Source organism: Myzus persicae, unplaced genomic scaffold, assembly GCF_001856785.1.
Source record: "Myzus persicae strain clone G006 unplaced genomic scaffold, MPER_G0061.0, whole genome shotgun sequence".
Taxonomy (NCBI): Eukaryota; Metazoa; Arthropoda; class Insecta; order Hemiptera; family Aphididae; genus Myzus; species Myzus persicae.
Genome location: NW_019102308.1, coordinates 374,742 through 401,793, shown reverse-complemented (window position 1 = coordinate 401,793; position 27,052 = coordinate 374,742). Strand labels below are relative to the sequence as shown.

The following is a 27,052-nucleotide window of genomic DNA, read 5'->3' as shown; positions in this document are numbered from 1 at the left end:
AGATGCTGCAAATTGTTTGCAAATAAATTAAGTAGACCGCGCCTCTCGATGAGACAGGAATTTCGAACAAAACAACAATGGCTTAAGTGGACATGATACCTTAGTATCCAAATTGTGCATTACAATTCTGTGATTACATATTATGTAAATAGGTTTAATGCAGTATCTATTTTTATAAAAAAATAAAAAATATATGGTTAACGGAAAATACTGCCGAAAATCGATATTTTTTTCAAAACGATATAATATGTAACCGAGTTATAGTAGTAATAATAAAATAAGGAAATAGGACTATAATTTAAAAAAAAATATTCATTTATTATATTATATTACCTAAGTATATAGTATTATAATGTATGCATAATATATTTTACATATTATTATAATGAATTGACGAATTCACAATACAAAATAAAAAAGGCGTAAAACGTATTATGTTAGTTCAGTCTGATACACGATAATTTGAGCGCAACATATATATATATATATATATATATATATGTATTACAATTATTTTATATGTATAATTAAAAGAGTTCTAAAATACTGTTAATTATATACGCTATGTATGTACAAAATGTATAATATAGTGATGTTTGATTGGATATAAAATAAATAAGTTATTATTATAATATAATATAATATGTATACTAAACTACGTCACGAATCGCGATATTTACAAAATACAACATTCTGGAAAAATTATATAAGTACGTAACATAAAAAAGAACACAAGTTAATTTTTTTTGAAACGGTCCAGTGTACGTAACTTGATGAACACTCGTTACGGCCGCGTGCGCACTCCAACTCCTGTATTTAAAAAACACACAAGAGGGTTAGTGAAAAAATATGTTTAATCACATTTCGCGGTCAATGACTTAAAAAAAAGGCACTATATAATGCTATATAAAGTATAAACACATAAATTGATTCTTCCTATATACATCGCGACTGGAGCAGCAGCGAATAAACGTACACCAAACATAAAATACAATTATACCATTTTCATATATCGTGTATATTGTGTATGCCGTATTAATATATATATATATTTTATTAGGGTCTATATATAGGACACAACACTGAAACACTTCAAGTGTGGTATTTAGATTTAATGGATATCGTGAACCGATAATTTTTCCGAGTGTTTTCGTTTCAATAATAAACCGTGCATACGCATTGAATGCTAGCGAGCTGCAAATATACTTAAAAAAAAGGTACCTACCTATATTATTGAAATGTACATAATTTGTAACCTGTCAGCACCGCGAGAGAAACCTCGCGAAATATGCGATGAACTGCGTTGCACAGAGACAACTTAATGTGGGCGCGCCGGTCTAATGTGTACATATTAATATTAACTTGTAAAAATCGTATATTGATAAACGATGACGTGTGCAAGCAACGCGACGAGAGTTGGAAAAAGTATCGTATTTTGGGCTGTAGGTATTGGGTATATCAGACAAGATATTTGTTATTTATTTTTTTCCCCGCATACGGTGAATTGTTCTGCCCGATATAGACTAAATATTTTAAACTGGATCGTTTAAAATATATTTGAGTACGGGTACGTTAAAAAACGGTCAACGTGCAAGTATAGTAGGTATTCCTACACACACGTACCTACGCCGTACTCGAATGATGAATATTATTTTATGCATTTATATAATATCACACACACACACACACACACACACATATAATATACGCTATTGACACAACTGTACGTAGAACACGATGTTTTTTTCCTTAATTCTCAATTTTTCAAACCGGTAAATATGCACCGGTGTACCGTTAGCGCACTAGGCGTGAAATATCAGTATACAACATGTTATAAAGTTCACGGAATAGTGACCCTCTCGCCGCGGCCACGGTTAAGTGTATAATATACATAAAACATATATGTATATGCTCATAAACTGTATGTATGTATGTATCTATATCTATCCATGTGCGCATGTACAATTTAGTGGACGAGAAACAATAATTGAACACCAAGCCGGCGGCGGCAGCGTTAGGACAATACCATTATTCTTATTATAATCTTAATGCTCGCGTGTTCTAAAAAGTAAAAAAAAAAATAAAAACAAAACATGAAAAAAATATTTTTTTTTTTTTTGGGGGGGCCCGCTTTACGCCTAAGAGAAAACTACGCGCGTTCAAGATCCGTAACGATATGAATATCATTATTTTTTTCCTTAAAGGATTTACGATTATGTTTATATTATAATATACATTACACATACGTAATTACATCGTGTCCGGTACTCACCGGGTTAAACACACGATACGTTGGAAACGCGTCCGTCACAATCACATACATATTATAAATTATATATATTATGTACGGCTATCTATAATATTATGAGTACCAGCACTCAGCAGTACTGGGTGATCCGTTTAACGTAATGGTCACTCGTCATTTTTCAAGAAAATATTTTTTTTGCGTCATTTTAAATTGTTAAAAAACAACATTTTTAAACGTATTACTTTTATTAATTTATTATATATGAATATTGCATACATACGTAGTATGTACGATAAACCTGTAGATATTTAATCTGTAAAATATTGTAAAATATTATATTTTGTCTTAAGAGGATTGCGTCCAGGCTGTGTTTCTACCAAAATAAACCTGTCTTATATCAATTGTACGGACACTATATGATGGATAGTCGGTACAATCCGTATAGGCATCAGCTATTTTCTTGGGAAAATATTTGATTCATACAATTGCATACAAAATAAATATTCGTCGGAAAGTTATTTTAAAAACGACTTTTCCACTTTTTTCAAATTTTAAACTCTTCAACATTGGGTTTCAAAATTTTGAATTTTAAGAATTTTAATACGTTAATAGAATTAAGCTAAAAAGACATAATTAAAAACGTAAGAATGTCGATTTCAAGTAAACTTAATGACGAATTCAAATAGTTTTTTAGAAACTTTTACCGGATAACTAAGTTAGTATGCAATTGGTTAACTATTTAAGACACACACAAAATAAAAATAAAAATTTGTAAATTGTGTGTATACCTATTGCGTATTATTAGCATGCAATCGTGCACGTGCGGCAGCGTTCCTCTATTTCTTTTACACTATGTACTACATTTATACCCACTAATGATTGTTGACTACGCACACATATATACACGAAACGGATTTAGAAAATTGCCTATATTGAACTCCTTATAAAAATGATCGGTATCGAATCCCCTTAAAAATGTTGAGTGTATGTATTATTATTATTTTTGCTCTAGCACTAAGATCTTTAACCGATTTCAACGGACACAAATGAACCATTATATTAAATAAGTGATAATATGATATTTGGTGTATAGTTAAGTACCATGTATTTATAGTACAACATTATATTAAACGGCACAGGATGAAAAAAAATAATGAATACGATTAAACGCGCAGCTAACTGGTGCAAAACGAAACGGGTTCGTGTTGCTTGAGTTTATAGTGGGTTCGCCCTCACTCTAAATCGTAATTGCCACGTGCGATTCTCGAAAAATCGCAGACGATTAATATTATATTATTATTGAATAAAATATAATTGAGTAATTGACTCGTAATATTATATGTATAGACGGCCCCCGATTAGATTACCTAGTTAGATTTTCAGACGAAAAATCGATGTTTATTTTGCATAATAATATAATAGTGTATAGTTTACGCGCAGGTACTTATTACACTGTAATAATAATAACGATGAGTAATGATGTGTTTATAGTACTGCAGTGTATATTGTGATAATGGTATGATCTTTTTTCGAGGGTACATAAACGATAAAATCGTTGGTATAATATTATTATTTACATAACCGTTTGACGCGGTCGAGCGGTTTTCTTTTTAAATGTCATACAGCGTTTTATCGAAATAATATAACTGGCTAAAGGCATATACAGAGAGGGAAGAAACCGAGGCATAAATACCGACATTGCGGACGTGTCGCCTCTTCATATACGGACGGTATGATGGACTGCGGCAGAATACTAAACTAGCCGACTCGCTAATATACTCTCCGTGCCTATATACCAGATACCTATTACCAATATATATATATATTATATATTATCGCGTAAATAATTTATAACGCTGCGATATATTGTCGTCGCGTATATCGCACACGACGACGTCAAGACGTGTTAAACGTGTAAACGTTACGAATAACGATTCGTCACCGCAACGTCGACGGGTCACTTTGTATACATAATGTCATAATATTATATTATGTACTTAAAAAAAAACGTGTGGACTGTGGGTGGTATACAATAATGCGTCGAGTAAGCACAGCGCGTCTTTACTGCTGCAACACGCAGCTGCACACCCACGCGTGGCGATTTATGGATTTTTTTTTGAACGGCGAAGGTGAAAATGCTTTCTGACGGAAACAAAATATCGTCATTGTAATATAGCAACACGGGTCATGTTCTGAGTAAAAAACAAAACCGCACTATAAAAAATATAAATTTGCCGTTGAAAAAAAAAAAAAACGAAAAACTCTTTCGGGACCTGCAAGTATACTAGACAGCCCTCGACTGTCTCTATAAGGCATACACAATATTCACGCGTATGACGATAAATTATTATTACGGACGATGGGTTGCACAACTCACGTTTATGGATCGATGACTTGGGCGACGGGTGGTCGGCGACAGTTGCTGCTGCAGGCTACTAATCGTCGCCGCTACCGTAGTACGCCTTGATGATCTTATGGTACTGCGGTACTACCGCGGCCGAGTTCTTGCTGCTGACCACGTAGAATCCGTTGGGCTTGCCGTTGTTGACGTACGACTTTTTCACCGGTTTTCCGGCCGCCCGCGGCTTATAGTAGAGCGTGCGTCGTGGCAAGATTTTGGAACTGGACGCCGACGGCAGTTCGAAGTCGCCGGCCTGAGCGTACTGCTGCAAATGGTGCATCTGCTGTTGCATCTGCTGCTGCTGTTGCTGCATCGCGACCAAGTCGTTGACGCCCTTGTAACGGCCGCCACTGAGCGCGTGCTTGATGGTCGGCAGGTTCCAGTGGTAAACCTTGGCAGGTTTGCCGTTGGACACGAATCCTACGGGCACCGTGTTCAGGTTCTTGTACGGCGCTTGCTTATGCTGCTGGCCCAGCCTTTGGTGGACGGGCGACCCGTCGTCGTAAAAGTGCGAATGTGGAGGCAACTTAACGATGAACATTTGTGAGTCCGAACCGCCTTTGCCGTCCGCAGCGTATTTGCTCCTTGACTGGCTGGCCAATCGTTTCCGGTGATGGTTGGCATTGCCGTTGTCATTGGCACTGCCACTGGAAGTCCGTACCCTCTTCATGCCCAACCTGTTCAACAGTTTAGCGTTGTGCTGCTTGCTCGAAGACTGCTTGGTCGGCGTTTTGGTCGTTGCCGCAGGTTCGGGCGTGGCCGCCACGGACTCGTCCTCAGCGTACATCACGTTAAACCGTTGGCTGTCGTATTCGTTGGCCACCTCTGCCCTGGTGTCGCTGACGTTGTTGCCATTGTCGTCGGTGGACGTCGAGCCACCACGATCCTCTTTTTGCTTCTTCGCAGCTGTTGGCACGACGCCGAAAGCAACCACCACCGCCGCAACAGCAAATAATAATACTATTTTACGCATCTCGCAGCTTCGTTGAGCACTTCTGAAAAATATACATTTACAACGTTAGTCGAGGTACTTAATATGTACAATTGTTATGTACGTAAATAGATACATTTCATTTATTTTTCAAAATTCAGTTTATGAACTAAAGTCATTGTATGCATTTATAACTAGCATACAAATTGTATGATACAATATACATTATACAGCGTTCATTTTATATTCAATGTGGTCAGTTATAACTTTCTATTATAGACTATAATAGTGACATTGATAAATTTGTGAGTATATGATTTTCTGTTCTCAATTAAATATCGTTGATAGTATAAAATTAATATGATTTTGATTTGAATCGAGTAACAGTCAGTTTCGTTGCGTGCCAGACGCAGATGTGAAGATGAATCGTAGGAGAGGCTAAAGGAGTGGGTCAGGACACAGAAAGCATCACATATCGCTAGAAAGACGAGGGTGACAGGAATCACTTGGGTAATAAGAATGTCTGTTATAGGAAATTCGAGATCCCCGCAGTAGCCCAGTCACGGTGCAGGAATGTTGAGGGCAATGGAAGGGGCAAAATGAATTCTCACCTACCAAATATCATTAAATTATATCTCAATATATGTGTAATACAAAATAAACCGTATAAACCTGTATATACCTACAAAGTTAATGTTACGATCAAGTTAAAAAAATTTTTTTTCCACGATCAAGATTTCCTAGGGCACCCTGCAAGTCGATCCAAAAACTAAACGTTCCTATCGAAAGTTCGTTGTTAAAACCAATATCAGTCTTATTACGTTGTATCAGTATCATATATAATATTATATACTACAGTACATACATAGTATACATATAAATAGGCAATAGCTATATTTATGGAGAAAAACGCTGCACATAGGTACAATAGGTACATAAGTATAATATAATATCTCCTTGGTAACACCTCGTGGTCGAGGACGATGCCTCGGTTGTACTGCAGATGACCCGGCCACCGGGCCAACAAACTAATTATAATAATTTACGCACGTTTTTTATTTTATATTTTTTCATTCGTCGCACGTTTTGCAGCCATTTAATTGTTGTGTTATAAATTATTATGATGGAACTTGCGTGAGCGGTGTCGGTCAACCGCTTATAATAATAATATATAGATCTGCATTTGTCTCAAACGGGACTCAAGAACGTCGTCGCGCGTCGTTGTTTTACAATCCCCTCGACTAATCGTGTATATTGTAACGAGTTTGGAGAGGGACACATATAAAAGTCTGTTTTACTAGTTTACCACTACTCACGCCATATACATACATAATATTATAAAATGTAGTGTGTGTGTGTGTGTGGGTCTGTGCGATCTTCGTCTTGACGTATGCAACAGTTCAATTATTATATTATAGCCATTACATACATGCCACAACAAATTATCGCAATTATATACTTTTTTATAACGTCTATTTATTATCATCCTACGCGGAGTGCGGGCAGTACTATACACGCAGTGTCGCCGTGTCGGATCTAAGTCTCGGAGGGCCGGGGTGTAACTAATAATATCGAAGTCCCCTTAAAAAATTGCTATTTATAATTAATTTGTTGCATTAATTAAATTATTTTTTTATGGTATTTTATAGAAGTGAAGATGGTTTTAAAAAAGAAAACTTTTCAACAAGGTAACTCATCGTGGTTCATGTTTTCCTTGAAATCCCAGTCACAATTTATAGGGATATAACCGAGTCTATAACGTTCGTTTAAATAAATGGGTGCGGCTTATATTTCATAAAATACTTTTTTTTCTTCGCCATTAGATATTAAATAACATTATTAATTTATCATTTTTCAAAATAAGAAAATTCAGGACATCACCTGATACGCTCTTAAAACAAACTCAGCCTTGAGGTGTATTTCACCACTTGTACCCTCGATAAATTCGGCACTGACTACGCGTATGTCTGCGTAGGTAGCTATATTTAATATTATAATTTGCAGTCTGCAATATTTTTCGTACTCGTGATCATCTTCATGCCATGACCACCTTCCTCCATAATTGCACCCGATAAAAAACCAATTTTGAACGCGAGTAACAAAAAAACAACTGTACGAAGACTGAGAGATTCTTGAACAATATTGCAATGCGTGTTTCAACTTTTTTTTCAAATACTGCTTTCGAATTTCATTGAACTCATACACACTCAACACGTCATGCCTATATACTATATGTATAGTATTTACTATGCATGGTGTCTGGTGTCGCATTCAGAAAAACTGAATAAATGTTTTTGTAATGGCTGTAGCTCACTTCCTAATTTATATAAATATTTACTACTTGAACACAGACATACGTGTTGTCTTTCGCAGCTAATTCATAATGAAATAAACATTGTTCTGTCTTGTGGATCTCCGTAAGGTCGTAATTTAAAGTCTGAGATAACATGAAAAAAAAAATCATTGACCGATCGATACATGCATAACTATTTTAATTATATGACCACATACAAAATTTTTACGTTAAAAGATTTGTACCAATTTATGTAAGGAAAAAGTTGAATAATAAAATGTGTTGTACCTAGACTGTAGTATACTGCAGTTGACTGTAGTGCCTAACTAGTAATAATGTTAAAAAATATAAGAAAAAACTTAATAATTTGCATAAATACATATTAGGTTTAAATAAATAATATCAAAAAAAAAAATGTATTGTTTCACTCCACGATTATATATTTCCATCAAATTTGACAGCTGTATGGCGCACACAAATTATTGAACCAAATTTAAAATTATAAATTTTCTTATATTGAGTCATTAGGTGATTAATGATATAATATAGAACCTACAATGAAAAAACATCAGTCTTAGGAATGTACTACATTTGTACAAAAATTAAACAACTAAACAAGTAATGATATAATAAGTCAATACTCAATACAAAACAGGCGCGTAGTACCTTCCTATAATATCAGTTTGTTACTCAAGTTTAATACAAGGGGAATGGCTACACACTAATGGACCCACTATTTTTTTTTTATTCATCTTAGTAACATCAGTTACTAAGCCATTAGTTATAATTATTATTTTTGATTATTATCTGTTATCTATATCATGTGGGTATTATTAAGTATTATTGTATATATTATGCTTTTCCGAATTATAATCAACGAAATATTTAAAAAATATAATATAGTAATGGCACTTCCATGGGCTCTTTTTCCGTGGTGTGTATATTTTTTGGGGATTTTTTAACCTATCGCAAATTAAATAGATAGTAAATATCTATTTTATTTAGTTGACACCTTACACAGATACTTAACATTTAGAATTTAGATAGATGGTAAAAGTTCGTTAAACTATTAACTACTGATTTATCAATGAAAAAAGTATTCTTTTATTATTCTATAATGTATTTTATCAATTTAAAATTTTTTTCTTAATTCAAAATTGCGATATTAAAAAGCGGTTTAATGTTCTACGTTCTGCTCATTTATTTTGTATACAATAAAATTAGTCTTCGGAAGGTTTCCGGCAATAAATTATAAAATGTTAAATTAATTTACCGTTATAATGAGCGTCACAATGTGTTCAGTATTGTGTTCATAATAATATTATTTCTATGACAGTATGACCTATTCATATTAGTCTAATACTTTTGTTATGTAGTTGTTCTTTAATGTAGGTACTTCGGTATATATATTTAATCGTTAAAGTTATTGGTCGTATACCTAATAGAAAAATATTACCATGTAGTAAAAGCCAAAAGAATGATTTAACCGTGATAACCGTAATAAGTAATAAAGTACGATCTTCGTGTAATTTTCAACTCATAACATAATATTATACAGATAGATTATGTACCTACGCTTCACATAATATTTTACATATTAGGTACTTTATATCGGACTACGTCTCGGTACATACTTTTAACTGTTGGACGAAGCGATGACCGGCGCCTGGCGGGCATTACGATAATGAATCATGATATCGTTCACTGTGTAAAATCACTTAGATCATGCATTTTACAGTCAACCAATGTCGTACATTATCAGAGTTATTATATTATCATCGTTTTAAAATAATAATAACATATTCGTCGTTGTGCCGGACTACTGTCTTGACGGGCAAAACACACGGTTCTGCAGCAGTCTACAGATATAATCCCTCGGGTGCTATATAAGCTTAGGCTTAACTTTACTATTAAGTGCAATTAGGATCGGTATTATGGATTTATTTAGTATATTTAGTATGTATTTATATATTATATATCGATACACATATAATTATAACGAAAGGTTGGTATTTTATGGTAAAGAAGAAAAAACCGGTCTCGAGTGAATCGGTCGACCACCCAACTCATACCAACAGTAATTCGGTATTTATCATCCTGATTATTATTATTTGATTTAAAACACAGTCACGCCTACCAGCCTACGTGGTGGTTATGCTCGCAGAACATATTATTTTAATGAGGTAAAAGAATAATACGATATATAAGAATTATTATTTTTACACCAAGTGTAAATGTGCACCGTCATTCAGTAAAAAAAAACCATCATAACAACATTATTACACTTGTGTTTTAACACGGTGAAGAATGCATCATGATATAAAAAAAGCGCAGGTACACGTAATAATAATAATAACAACGACCATATAGCATACGGAGAATTGTAGTGTAAAGCGTAGGTATACCTGGTAGCCGGTAACACCGGTCAAACCCGAACTCGGCCAAGTTCGAAAACCTGAAGTCTAGAATATTAAAAATTGTAGGACAAATTATTAAGTCGCTATAATATGATTTTGTTATGCGGGAGCGACGATGGCCGGTGATATAAACATTATTATATTATGTTCTGTATTTTATAAAACAACTTTTTAAGACTAGAATAATAACATTTAGAAAATAAATAGGTTATTATTTTTAACAGAGGAAATTGTTTTGTCTCCACTTTAAGGCTTAAGCATATACCACTTTACTTTTTCAAAGAAAATGTTAAAGCACACCCCCTTTTTAAGTGCGGTCTGTATTATAGGGATTTGATCGTGCTTTGGTCCACCTACTTAAACCTCTGCCGGTAGTCGTACATCCGTAAGGTTAGGTTGTTCCCAACTCAAACTATTTTGTGGTGTGCATAGTGCAGCATTATGTGATTATGTACATCATTCGGTTGTAAATCTCCCATTTTTCCTTAGTCTTTATAACTACATGTAATTGTAGATATTATACCTATACACTCGAAGTCGAACGGAAAAAAATCCACTACTGCAATGGCGAAAAAAAAATGTTTTTTTACGATTGAATAATATATTATTATCATTAAATTACTGGTCGTCGCCGCAGAAGCGTGCGCGTACGTGCAGGTGCACATAAATTGGCAAACAAAACCGCCAATCAATCTGAAACGTTAAACGCCGTAAGTATTGGTTATAGCACTTCATCGGTATTTGCACTCCGCAGAATGCATACATCGCGGTCGTTAGCATATACTTATAACAAATATTTGAATTATCATTTCGCCCACACACTCATATAATAAACATATTTTTATATAAATATTAAATATGCATGCGAATATTCTGGTAGATATAATGTTACCTAACCTAACCTAACGATATACACAAGATTATAATAATGCTGTATAAGGCATAACATCTATACGAGTCACCGAGTTGGCCTCTCAAACACTCGATTTTTGGACTGTGGTGGCAAGAGACTTAGATCAGATTTATAGGGGAAGTGGTGCACTATCTCTGACGAAAAATCACATATTTAGCTAAGAGGGAAATTTCAGTTTTAAAATAGTTGTAACAATTTTTAAACTGGCTAAACTTTTCCACCACTAGACCACAGAAGTGACAGAGGTGTTCAGGTGTCAGTAGATTTTTATGTGGAACACAAAATAAATAAAGCTATTTGCATAATTAAACCTAACGTTCACTTTGTTAGTGGAGTTCTTCCAATTACCACAGTGGTCGTGACTCTACTTTTTATGTATATATTTACTATACATATCATCCTCACAAGGAAACGTGCAATTTTTAAATTACCTACCCCAATTCACCCAGCACTTAATAAAATGTTTCTATTTATTTTTTTATATTATGATAATTATTTTTATTTCAGCCGTACTGTCATCGGTATAAAATTAAGGGAGGTAAATTAGGTAAGGGTAAAATAGGGTCTTTAATAAATAGGTAACTTTGCGGTACCTACCCCCAAATGAGTATCCTCGATTCAGCCACGAATCCCACTGGACATTCTGATACCCTTATGGTGGCAACTTTCCTGACACGTTGCCGCTGTTGGAGGTCCACAAGTGTACGTTTTATAATAAACTTCAGTGCGACGACATGCCAGTGAAACGAGTAATCGTCTCAATTAACAACACCGGTACTTAGTAAGTTAATGAATGTATTGAATGTTCCCCGAAGGCTACTGTAACGAGCTTTTAATTTTTAAATACTGAGTTGTGCGCATACCTAATATATTATATTATAAAGTGTTTATCATTGTTATTCGAGTGTGTTAATTTATCAATCGCATAGCATATTTTAAAATAATGAACGAGTGGTTTTAGTTTGGGCATTAATGTTAGTCTTCATCTGAAGGTATAAATAATAATCATAATAATAATGTATTAGACATCTAGATAGTCACATTAATAAATACAATATAATGGCCTAACTCACCACTGAGGATATATTATTCTCTCATCAGTCATGTTAAATAGTCGCAGTACTAATAAAAATGAAATAAATATTTTTACATATTATTTCCTATATATATTAAATTAAGTATAATATTAATATATTATACTTATCGTGTGCACGACGTCAAGGAGACTAAATATTATCGCGTGCATATGCAGACTCCAGACACCGTGCGGCGGGTATAATAGTATTATTGCATTAACGATTATAATATATACGCATATGAGATGAAGTATCGATCGTCTGAGTGAAAAAACAAAAATGCGTTTTGTATTATTATACCGCACAACGCACTGCGTGCCCGCGAGGTGGTAATAAAACTGGATCGCTCCTCATTCACACGGTGGAAAGCGTATACGTATTATGTACACGCATGTCTTATAATACGATTATTATTATTATTATTATTATTATTAATTGAAGAGTGAAAATGACAAGCGGAGAAAAAAAAGAAAATAAAAACAGCGAGATCTCGATTGCAGTACACGTGTATATATATGTTACGCGAGTAAAATGTATATTATATTATGATGTTACAAACCTATATAATATGTGCCGGACGCCGGATAATAAACGCGCGAAAAGAAAATTATTATTATTATACAACACACACACATGCTGAACATAAATACAATATAATAATATATTTGTGCCATTATCACAATATCACCTGGAAGACGTATACGTCGATTGCCGACTGCAATCATGACATCGGTGAAAAAGTGCAGGTGTACGTGAGCTGCAGGAAGGGCGACGACGAGGTGCCTATGTTTCACTTTTAACGAGGAGAATGAAAGTCACGGTCACATTATCGCTAACGTGATTCGGGCTCTGTCTAAAAAATACGCACAGCACGCCGCGGTATAGTCGTTTGTCGTTGTTACTTACCGAAAAAAACAAATCTTATGCCGTGTGGATATTATATAGGTGTATGTTGGTAAATTATTATCGCAAAGGGTACTTTGATGTGTTATACTTTCTTTAGACACTTGCCAAAAGCGCGCGTCCTTACGAGTGATCAGACTGAGACATAATAATATTATGGTAGGTACATTTAATTACATTGTGCATTTAATAGACATAATAATTTATAATGCTTTCTCCCGAAAGTGCAGCGTTTTAAAATTTTAATATACGCGGCAATGATTGTACCTATAATTGTCGTCGTTTTCATAATAATTTGTTTCTCTCCGTCATAATGGACTTGTACTTTTTATTTTTATGTTTACGATTTTTTAGCGCCTAATACGGACGATGCGTTCTACTCGAATCAATAATTAATTGCGTACGTTCTATTCTAGAAAAAAGTATTCAATATACGACGTACACACGCGTAAATTGCACGTAGTCCGCACGTTTCCAGCTGCATTATGCGGACGCGTTAAGTACGCTGCACTTTTATTATACTACCCACTGTCCACAGTCGTTTATGTATTAATATTTTTATGTGTTTTGATCGAGAAGAGTGGGTTTTTGCGTACGCACCACTGCTACACATGTTTACATCTCATGATGCTGGTGTTCACGTGTCTCCATAATAATAGTCGCATATATATAAGTAGGAACGTGATAATAAAAAACGTTGGCATGCAAAGTGCTGCCACTCAGTCATCATTGTACCTATTTAATAGTATATACGATGCATATTGCATATAATATAATATAATATTATGACGACGATAAAAAAGGTTCTGCGTAGCTTCCTTGGTACTCTATATACAAATACAATCTTTATTGGAATAAAATATATGAGGGCTGTCGTGATTATATATTTGAGTCGTTACCTACCTACATTGCTTTAGTACTCGTATTTGTAAGCATGGTACCATGTGGACTTTATTTTATACGACGGGAAATAATTCGGTATATTATATCTACCAATAATTATTAAATTCAACAAGTATATACAAACGTTGTCATCGTGCATCGACGCCGCCGCGATTTATCAAATTTCGAGGAATACAATATTATATTTTGTACAAAACCATTATTAAAATAATTGTACAGTAGGTAACACATTATATCACGAAAGCGTCCTTTATTTTATAATGATATGCATTTTGATATACATGCATTGCCGAATGCAGTATAATATATTATATTGGTTTCCAAACGTGGTATAGAACAGAATTATTATTAAGGTTAATAATAAAAGGAATTTGAATCAGATTAGAAAAATTCAAAATTATTATTTCCATCAAAAATATACCGTACTAAACGCGGAATGATAATTATACGGTAGGTTTAATATTTTAAACGTAATGGCGCAGTGTACACTGCACACACACACGACTTGTTGCTGATTATCATAATAAACGTTGCCGGTGGTGGGTATATTATGTATACAATGTATATATACAATATTATATTATAATATTATAATCAATATGTAATCCTTAAATTGATGCATCACGATACGTGGAGTAGGTATAATAATGATGGAAATCATTTCGCAAGGTTATATAACCGACTTCGAGGAAATGGTGTAAACTTCTAAATGGGGAATTCGTGTTGTTTATTCGTGAGGTTTGCCACTAGTCGTACCTTAATGTCATATTTAGATGTAGTCACCGACAACGGTGAGAAAATGTCAAATGACGTGTTTCCGCATAATCAGTTAAAATATGGTCATGGTGTGGTGTATCTAACGCTGACGAAAAACACAACCTAATTCAAACTCAAAAGGGTATAGTGACCATTACAAGTTACAACGGCCTTGTGCTCAAAGGGTAAAAGCCACCACCCACGACGTCCCCTTATACCGTACACGATTCCCGCAGTCGGTCCACTGATGTATCCACCCCATTTGCAGTAAATCCAAAGCGTAGGTATACCTAGACCGAGCTAAGTCGCCGATGCTGCGTGTGACGATTCCGCTTTATACGCGACATTACAAAAACATTATTACGCGCACACTACACATTATATTGTATAATAATAAAATAATGTATACCGGAGCGGTATACGGTTGCGCGAGCGTTACCGTTACCGGCCGCCGCCGAGTACGAAAACGGATTCTTCAGCGTTGACCTTGTAAGGGGAAACCAGGTGTTTGGTGCGTCTGCTTTACAAAAACTAGACGTACCTATACAATAATAAAAGTAATAATAAAAAAAAAATAATAATAATAATAATAATAACAATAATAGGAGCACACTCGGCATAGACGTTGCGACGGCGGCAGGTACGACCCCCGTTAGACCGCGTCTCCGATACGACGCGCACGCAATACGTCAACGTCGCGTATCGGGAATTCTGAAACGGCGCGCGGTCGATTGTCACGCGCCTCTCCTGACCGGGACCGCGTTTACGTACCGGGTATCCGCGGTCGTCGCCTGGAACGGTATACGGCGTGGCCACGCAATAATGTATGCGACATACGCGTCGTCATACGCTATATATATATGACGCACGCGTAATAAAGTATGCCTATAGGTATGTGCCTAATGCGTATCATGCAGTGAGCTACACTATGCCTATAGTTTATTCGCCGTGTAATGCGTACGATAAATAATAATAATAATGTGTTACGGCACGCATGCACCGCAGCAACGTGTTGTATAGTCGTCAAACGGTCGTCGTCGGTCGCGATACGCAAAATACCTACATAATATTAATACACATAACAATATACGAGAGCAGTAATAATAAAAACGCGTGAAATAACTTCGTCGTCGTCGTCGTCGTCGTCGTATTGGATTATTATTATTATTATTATTATTATTGTATATTGTACGCTATCGACGAGGAAGACGGACGCGCGCGGTCATCGCGGCGGTCTGGGCTGCGTCGTTCTTCGCGCGTCTCCGCGGCGACGCCGGTCGTCGTCGTTTGCCGCATTTGTACAAAAACCGCTATGGAAATTCGTAGCGTAGGAGCACACGCATACGCACACGCACCACACGTGATTTAATATAATTTATTATTGGATCGTATGAACAACGCTCGTCGCCGAATCGATTGTTATTTCCCGGCCGGCCGGCCGACCGGCATATCATTGTCGTCCACGCGACCGAGTCACTGTCGTTCGCTGCGGTGGACATTTATGTATTTTACTATACAATATGACATTACATATTATTATTATTATTATTATTATTATTATTATATTATTATATGACCGGCGAGGAGGAAGACCCGAAGACCGAAATGTATGGACGCGCATCACGTCCTACGCCGGCCGCCGGAAATGTATGTATAATCGTGGCCGCGTCTCTGCAGACATTACAATATTATTAAGTATATATCGAGACGTATATATGTATAATGTATTTGAATAGGAAAAACCAGAAGAATAAGTCGTAAGAATCGGTCACTCGGAAAACACATATATCAATTTTTTTTAAACCTACTCGCTTAGCCCGTAAATATAGTCGCACGTTGTTCCTCGAAATTTTCGTTTTTCACTCTCTCTCCGATTTAAATAAATCTGTAGAAAACTTTGATTGGGTTGCCGAAGTCACTACGACGTAATGTATATGTACTGTATAGCGATGGATGGATAAAATAAATGGTTTATTTTTCAGACCGCAACTAATCAGCGATATATATCATATAGAATCAGCAGTGATATATTGCTGCAAATATTAGTGGGTATTCGTCTATTTCAAGCAGGTGACAATAATAAAAACATTATCATTAAGTAAAAAAAATTAAATTTTCCTAGCTCCACTGTAAATAATAATTTTTTTGCAGCCCTTTTATTACTATAATTACTATTATTACTATAAGTATTTTGTGGGTATTTATTGAAGTACTTATCCAAACAAAAATCATTAAAACCTTATGAAAAACGTATAGAAAAGAGGCCACACATTGATGCCACTTTCTATTTCTGGAATCTTAAATTCAGAAAAATGACATACAATTTAATACACTCATAGAGTAACATACTCATAAACGGTCTATGGTAGATAGAAAGTCATTGGTTCACCTAATATTTTTCGATAACCACTTGATATCTACTAAATTGCATCTGAGGATTGGAAATTACAAATAATTATAAAATATTGTTTAGGTTTCGTCCCTGAAAAGTAAAAACTGTATAATAACTAATAAGTATTCTGTATACTTCGTTTACTTTAATACCTACTGTACACCGTATATGGAGACATGGAGTCATATAGAGCCGTATAATCACGCATCATCGTACATTCAATTTGAGAATATACTCTAAAATGAAACAACTAGAGAAGTGAGTATACCCCCTCTTTCTTTTACATCTCTGAAGACCAGGGACGTCAATAATTATGGGTTGCAAGTGAGTGTATTTACATCCCATGGATCCTATTTACATGACGTAGTTATAGTTTACACTTTACTGCAGGTATAAGTAAACAGTAAACAGTAAACATTTTTTTAATTTGAAATTTTCTTAAGACTTGTATATTTATCAACTATTATAAGTATTTCTTCTTATTCTGTGCTTTAATAATATTTATGGGATTGATTATTAATTATTCATATTGTAATGTTGTTTAAATGATAATCACTTTTGAATCTGACAATATTTTGCTATCGAAGTGATCGGCTCCGTTCATAATATGGTTGGCTATTGGTTAATTATTTTGCATTCCACACTGAGATCTGAAATCACGCCCTAGAGGCTCTGAATGGTCAGCTGATATAAAATGTATTTAGAAATTTATAACACGCTACCCGGCTACCCCTAATTGGTCGCGTGTCGTCGTCGTCGATGCGTCATTCACTCGTAATCGGTAGTTCACATGTTTGGGAAAATAGTGATATTAATTATTATTTATTTACCAACCTTTTTGAGTAAAATTGAAAACAATTTGACCTTCTTATAACTATTTAATCTATCATTAAATAATCACAATTTTACTATTTTTTAACTAGATATGCTGCCAGTGTAAAACAAATTAATATATACATTCCATGGCGTTATAATCAGGTAGAGGCAACACTTTGACGTTTAATTTAAATTGTATTTGTAGCCACTTACTGTGTCAAATTATATGTGAAGCATACATTTATTATAATATTAATATGACATTTGAATATTTTATAATTGGAAAAAAACGTGTTAAAAATACGCATTAATAATTAAATATGCCTAGATATTTGTAGGATAAATATTATTTTAATTTAAAATATACATTTATAATTTTCATATTACATGTTTTTTTAGTTTTTTACACATATTTAATTTGAAGTAATTAAAACATTTTATGCTACCATATATCATTCTATTATGATTATTTTAATGACTAAAATATTTATGTTATGGTTATAATTAAAAATTTAGTTCAGAATTAAATGTATGCATAATATATGTTATAGTTTGAAAAGCTTTTTCATTTAAAAAATTGACCTCAATAATACTTATATATAATACTTATTATCGACTATAAAATTGAATACATGATATTTATTACCAGTTTATAAATTACACTATCGATTCAAAATTAACATACTACTCATATTATTGAAATTATTTAATTATTTTTACTAATATGTCTGTAGAAATTGTATCTTACAATCTAAGAATCTATGATTAATCTAAATAACCTGATAGGATAATACTACTTTAGGCTAGTTATATATATTTAAATCTAATATCAGTTTAATAGTGCAATCATTTTGCCATGCTACATAGCAATCAAATAATTTCGTTATTGTTAATTAATAATTGATAGTAAATTATGAACATACAATGTATTCATGGCAACAGTAAAGATGTAGGTTCCGGCATATATATATTTTTAACTATTACGTTAGTCTACTAATATCATGATTGTGAAAAATTGATTACAGAGCTAATTATTAATATATCGAACATATTGTATATTCAATTATACTATTTTTTTTATTTTTTTGGTAGTTAGTATATAAATTATTATTATAAAAATATCAAATAAATTCCATAAATATAGTGTACAGGTTCGTATTATTACTATTTGTATTATTATATTATTGATGACATGCATAAATTGGCGCGTAAACTATTCAAAGTGGAACGGATATTATAGGCTTGTGCCTTGCATGTAAAACATGCGAAGAAAGATATAAGTACTCGTATTTTATCTGGGACATGGTACAGGAGCTAGTAATTTAAAAAAAACGTATTTGTGTCCCCAGGCTATAATATTAAATAATAATTGCAATATAGTGTATTCGTCACCAGGATTTCCGTCGAAGCACAATCGACCTGGAAGAGGTGTTTTACAAACCAGTTTTGTCTCATTTTTTTATAAGAAATCCAAATTCACACAATTTAAATTGAATCTGGATAAGTAACGTATGGAGCATATTATTATTATTTATATTTATTGTCACTATAAAACATGAACGTTTTATTTAATAATATAGTATAATGCATTTGATATTTTTCAATATATTTAATCACTAAGTTTACCTAAAATATTCTAAGTATATACAAAATTATATAAAAACTATGAACTTATAAACTTATTATAAAAATAACTATAAACTGGGTTTATAAAATAAACATCTAATACATTTTTTTTTTAGGGACGATAAAAATTTAGTGTTCAACTTTAACATAATTTACAAATTTAAAAAACAAATAGCGTGTTGAAATTTTAAATAGGTGAAATGTGTGCTGATATTAGTAAAAAAAAATTTTCTGGATAGCTGTTATAATACAGTAAGCAAACAATGTTAACAATAAAAAAAAAAATGGAACATAGATTCAGGAAATTTCTAAAAGGAGACTAGTTTAGTAATGATGGATTATTATCAATAATATAATGAATTCGATTTAGTTTTTTATACAAGCCAGGTTCTTCTATCCAAACTTATTTTTTTTATTATTATACCCATGTGTAAAATAGTTTATTATTTATATTGAGTAAAAAAAAAATAGTTAAATTAGTTAGGTACCTACTGAAATATGATGTATGTGAGATGTGACCATGTGGATAATTTGTGTATTTACTACAATAGTTACAAATAAAAAGGTGGGTTACCTATAGTTTTTTTAAAATAAATAGTAAATAAATAAAAAATTATATTTTATGTTAGTGATAATTCTTATTAATTGCTAGCAAATAGAAGCAAAAAACGTTAAGCTGTTTTATTTTTGTTAAGTCATACGAATTAAAGTAATAATAATAATAAAAAAAAAATTAACAACCAAGTTATTGACGCTATTTCTAACACAGAGATATTTCTTCATTTTATGTCATTCCAAATTAATTTTTTACGATGTTTTTAGTGTGATCGAATTCCTGTATTTTATTTTAAATCTTCACTTAGTTGTTTTTTTTTATTAAGATATGTTTGGGTATCTAGGCCATTAAGGTCAATTATTGCTCACTTACATAAAATATTAATGATAATTAATTACTGCTGTTCATAATATTATAGATTTTTTTATAATATATGAAAGAAGTTGTAGCATTTGTTTCAAATTACTTCAGTAAAATAATATGGAACTGTACATACTACCCAACAATTGAAAGTAGTGAATTCTCATGTATAATGCATATAATATATATTATATAGACCTGTAGTTAATCTAAATATATTTTGTTAACTATCCATTTAACATTTTATTGTTATTTGAGTGATATTATTTTGCTATGTACCTATTCCGTCAATCATTCCATTGATTTTGTCAACCACAATGATATTGCTCATACTCAAAGTATTGAGAAAACGTCAATATGAGGAATAAATGACGGTGTGATACCTAGAAGAAGGATGTGTTATCGAAAATTCCCTTTTCAATAATTGGGTGGCATTATATATACAACAATATTATTATTTTATTTTAACTATTATTTCGTGCTAGGCACCACCGTATTGGTTACGTAAGTAAATTACAATTTGATTTTTTATGCATACAGCATGGATATTGCGTATTCAATATTCATTTCTATTACTAATTTGACAATTATAATTTAACCCCTATTTGAAAGGACGGATAACTTGAGATAAAATATAAATTGTACACAATATTATACGTAGGTAAAAGAAAGACACCGGACTTACGTATTTATTTAATATACATATCTTAATGATCAGTAATAGAAGATACTATCAATAAATATTTTTTTAAACACATTATAATGTGTGGTGTTTAACCTTATAGTATTTGACCATGATCTTAGAACATGCATGATGTCATAGAAATATTTTTTTGATGTGTATATAAGCAATTTTAGGATATTATTGTGGTTAGTTTTTTTAATCAGATATGGCTGGATTAATTTCTAATAATTACTAGTTACTTTAATACTATAATACAAAATTAGTATTTCGCTATTCACGATCTAACTAAAATTTACAATTTAAATGATTGACTAGCTCACTAAATAACTATAATATGAACTAAAAAATAAAAATGATGGGCTTAACTAAGTACGCGGGAAAAAATTAGCTAAAATCCAATAATATGCATAGTAATATTTTATAGCATTGTTTAAAATTTAAATATAAATTAATATAAATTATTGTGTATAGGTAATACTAAAACAATTTTTATATTATTTTTATTCGTAAAATATACAAAAATATATTTGCATATCAGAAATACCTCGAATCTTGGATATTTTGGAGTTAATACGTTTTGAGTGAAATGCATATACTATTCATACGTCATTGCCTTATAATCATATCAAAATAGTATATTTATGTTATAAATATGAAATCGATATAAATTTAGCATGTGGTGGATAGTTTATATTTTGTTTTGAAATTCTGAATGGTGAACTGGCCAACTATTTTTTAATCTATCATGTCACGTATATTTTAAATACGCAGACGTGTTTACAACTGGTCAACTTAAACGTCGTTGTTTGTCACCCGTTGACCTAATAAAACCTAGGCATAGTGGTCACCAAAAGAAATACGTCACGTATTGGAATTCATCGTTCTCTGTCGCCCATGCAGTATTCAATAATAATGGATTATGAATATTGAAGGAAAAAATACTTTTCTTTTTTTCTTATCACGTATAATATGTTTGCGCCATAAAAATTATGCTCGACGACAAAAAGCACGAGAAAAAAGTTTAACGTGGTCACGGCGTACACACAAGAAAGGACAAGAAAAGAAACATTATTTATTCATAAGTTAAAAAACAAGTATAAAAATGTAATAATAATGATGATGTAATGCCCATGGCGCATCTACTTCCGATACACTAAAATATATATATAGACTTCGGCCACGATGACGGCGGAGAGCGTATTATTTGCAGAGGTCGTGAAGAAAAACGTACGTTTAACCCGAACAAAATGACCTCGGGTCAGGATTTTATTGAAATTTTTTTTTATCTATTTTTGCACAAAACCAATATTTTACTCATAATAATTTTTTTATGATTTTTTACGCATCTTATTTATTGCCATGAACAATCGAACTCAGTTACCTGTGTATAATGTATACATAATATATACATTGTTTCATGTTTTAATTACGGAAATGCTTTTGGTTTCTTTATACGCAAATGTTGCAGCCGATATTCTCAACAGCAACCAGGTAAAGGTACACACCTTGCAATCACGTTGGCTACAACTTCTCCCAAGTACCACGATATAGTTATGATATATTGATATCTAAATATTTTCAATATTAATTCATTCGTCGTCGAACAATGGAAAATGAATCACGTTTATTTTCTTCTCTCATATATAACATGTATACTTGTGAGCATAAATGTATAGTTCCTATATATATATATTATATTATATTTATAATACAACGTATGCACGTATATAGCCGACGACTGTATTATTATATTATGCGGACAGTAAAACGGACGTACTAGACGTATAAATTGTGGCCGAAGTAAGTCCTTGTAAATACGCTCGATCTGATCTCAAATGTATAACATATAATATTATAATTTTATATCTATATAATACATTGCTTCAAACACAACATGGCAAGTGTAAAGCCCACACTCCAAGCAGACGCCTCACGCGGTTGAGGTCTTCCCGTACCATATTTAATTTTTTGTCTTCGATATTTTTCCTAAATAATAACCCGACTATTATTTTGATGTTCAAGATGTAGCATTTCGTAGATATATACTATTATTATCGTATACCCTTTGCTTACCTACCTAATTATGTATTATACAATACGAATAAATAAAAATATAATTCATGTATGAACGGATATCTGATGGTAATGTGGTACAAATATTAAAGGTTCACACGATCAAAAATACATACATGCACAATTTATTACTACCCAGAGAAAATTCGAAATGATAATATTATTATTTTAAAAATATCATAATTATATTTAAATACTTCCCGGGATACGATTGCGTTTAGTTCCGCTTCGTTTAAAGTCTTGCGATGTCAGCGTTGGGGTTTATTGTTATATATTTTATCATTTAGAAAAAAAATCAAGTGGATTGTAATAGTCGCACGTGATTAGACTAAAAAGGAATTTTTTCTTTCAATTCAGTTTACATATACGAAGAATTTTACGTTGACTGCACTAACATTATGTATCTAAGTGCACAACTATGTACTTAGGATAAATGTACGAAAATGCTCCCTAGTTTCAAAATATAATATGTTTCATAAGTACTATATTTTATGATAGTTGATACCTAATATTAATATATATTTATTATACCAATGAGTGTACCGTACAGTAGACTATACTGTTGCAGTAGTAGGAATACATTCACCTTCGATTTTTAAATAAAAAATAAAATTCGATTGTTGGGTATTTATATGAAAAAAATGTTCCGAACCGAATGTCATAATGTGTAGTAAAAGTATAGTTATAGTTTATATGTACGTATAATATATTGCTGTGTAATATAATTTTGTCGTAATAAAGTGACAGTTTAAAAAAAATGTTCATCTTACATCTATAAATGTTCATCTATTACAGATAATACATTTTTTGTATCTACAAACACAAAGCTATTGTGGTAAATATAAGAGGTTGTTAAATAAAAAGATTTATTTCGAAAAACGTATAGTTTTTTTTTGTCATACATAGGTAATAAGTACCTACTATTAAAAAGTATAAATAATTTATCAACCAATAGAATTTATATCAATTACATTTTTTATTTTGAGTGAATTGACAAAAATGAAATTGTTGTAATAATTGTACCTACATACTAATTATAACAGACTTAAAATATTATAGATGATCACACAATTACTATATATATTATAAGTAGGTAGGTACATATATGTAAACAATTGAATAGTTTTGATGATCCCAATTTTAATATTTTGAACTATTTAATTCAAAAAATTCTCTTTTTTTTTGTTGCTATAATTGTATTTTAACTATTTTTAATCAGTACATAAGAAACTAAAGAAACCACCAATTCCAATATCCCATAGAAATACATCTCAAAATAAAACTATAATTTCAAATGTCAATATCAAAATAAAAGTTTTAGTACTTTATGAAATTTAAATATTTATTAGTTTAATACCTAACTAAATCGTTACTATTTAGCAGATAATCAATTATTAATTCAAAAATTAATTCACATCACTTAACACAACATGTTCATTGCTATTATTAGTTGCATATATTATACGGAGGAATTGCATGTATTATAATTTATAACAACTTGTAGGTTTTGAATTGAGTTAACCACTTAAAAATATTCTGCCGTTTTGAACATTGTTTGTACTAGCTATAGTAGCTGGTAATAATTTGGGAACATATGAATATTTTTAACTATTAATATAAAATGAATAAAAATACTAACCTTATTATTTGTACGAATAAGCTTTATAAATAAATGTACGAAGTGGTAAAGTTCAATTGTATTTTAGATTGGTTGTTTCAGTGTTTACGTATGTTCGAAGACAATTTGTGAGACGAAATCTGCTGAGACTTCACCATGCCCAAACTTCGCAAAGTGGAAGCCGAAGATCAACTGACGACTCGACTAAGGTTAGGAAACGCGGCAAGCGAGGCACTCATCTCTCCACGCCGGTAGGTACATCTTCGTTTGAGTAGGAAATAAAGAGGGCGGGCAATATTGTTAAACGCACACACACACGTATACACACATACACACACATGCGCGCACGCACCCATACTCTCGCTCGCGCACAAATAAACTATACGAATATTGCTATTAAAAATCTATTTTAAAAAAATGTGAAAGCATTTTTTCACTGTTGCCACTCAATTTTGTCCATGTATTTGAATGGTATTTAATGATATGTTGTCTTAAAACTAATTAAACGTACATTAGTGGCGTTAGTAGACCGAAAATAAACGATGATCAAACTCAATTATAGCAGGGACATTTTTTTTTTACTTTCCACAACATTGTAGATTGCTTAGTGCAGTATAAGACTATTTTTAGCAGCGACGCCGCTTTTTCAATATCTATTCGAAAATATAAAATCCTACTTTATATTTTATTAGAATGAAGAGGTACACATGTATAATATATTGAAAGTAAAATCGATAAAAAAAAAAAAACTTACCACATGTTGTTATAATATTATATACTTTTGAATGCGTGTAATACGACGTATGGTGGGTACCTCTAACATTTGAACCGATCGGTTTCGTACAGTTGATATACGACGTCTTTAAGTTTTTGACGTTATAAATACGACTGTGTTAAGTATAAATATTGTTGTATTACTAAAACGTGTAAAATACGAAAACATCAACGATTAGAGTAAAAAGAAAAAGCCGCAAATGTCCGAGTTTTTGTACAAAGGCTGTAATAATGTGTTCTTTCTGCAAATCGATAATCTGACAAACGAGTGTCGCACGAACATGCAATCAAATAATGTATGATTTTTCTTTCGACCGCGCAGTTATGATACTTGTTATTGTTGTTTGCGTGTTTTGGGGCGCGGCAGAAATGCATTATAGCCACCCCAATTGCGGAGGGTAGCTACACTTTTCGCCGTAGCGCTCTATAATAAATGAACAAGAATGCACTCTTCCGATCGTTAAAGGTCGTTCGACTGTGCAAGCCGTACATCCTATATTATATTGCACAGACACGCGTACGACATATTTTATGACAAGAAGGATTTGCCCTCGTTGGCCAAAAATAATACACTAAAGGATTTGCTGCAGTATGATGGAATCGCAAAACGGTGTCGAACCCAGAATATTATTATTGATATAATTGCTATGACAGGTAAAAGTGATGTAGGTATGTGTAGATTGAAGTAATAGTAAATACATACTATTTAGGTTAAATGTATACGCAACAATATAATATACGATAAAATATGTTTTTCCGTTTACGGTTAAATCGTTCTTTTTTACACTATTTGTATTGATTGTTGTTTTTTCAAATAACGATTGGAAATTTATTGAAAATTAAATTTGGCAGATATATTTTTGATCGTATCATTATATTGTCTTGAATGAAAGACAAACAATACATAACTTTTGGTGGATTAAATATTTCAATCAACTAGTACAATGACACAAGTTTGAATCATATACGTGTAATGTGTGGGAAACACGCACGTATTTTTTTACTGTAATTTTATTAATAGATGCGAGGCATATTAGACGTAATATATCGGTGTTAATAACAAATTATTTATCCACTTGGCTCAATTTACTATACTGTTTTCTATCAAAATATGTCAATTGACCAATATTTTTATGCTACACAAACCGTTCATTTTATTACTTAGGTACCTATTTTTAATAATGTACCCAATAGTTAATAGTGATTTAATGTCACATTTCGGAATGAAATTTTTTTTATATTTTTAAATAGGTATACCCATTTAACATTCAAATTGTTAACTAATATGGAAATAAATTTCGTTACTGTAGC

At 32.4% G+C, this 27,052-nt stretch overlaps 1 protein-coding gene across 1 annotated transcript; it reads right to left on the bottom strand.

The window, feature by feature from the left end:
• Nucleotides 1-746: 746 nt before the first annotated feature.
• Nucleotides 747-25,180, bottom strand: LOC111031809. The gene is made up of 3 exons (XM_022311911.1): nucleotides 24,989-25,180; nucleotides 4,626-5,644; nucleotides 747-810 (listed from the first exon to the last, which is right to left on the bottom strand). Exon 2 carries the CDS (start codon nucleotides 5,620-5,622, stop codon nucleotides 4,684-4,686), a length of 939 nt encoding a protein of 312 aa, XP_022167603.1. The 5' UTR covers nucleotides 5,623-5,644; nucleotides 24,989-25,180; the 3' UTR covers nucleotides 747-810; nucleotides 4,626-4,683.
• Between the last annotated feature and the right edge of the window lie 1,872 nt (nucleotides 25,181-27,052).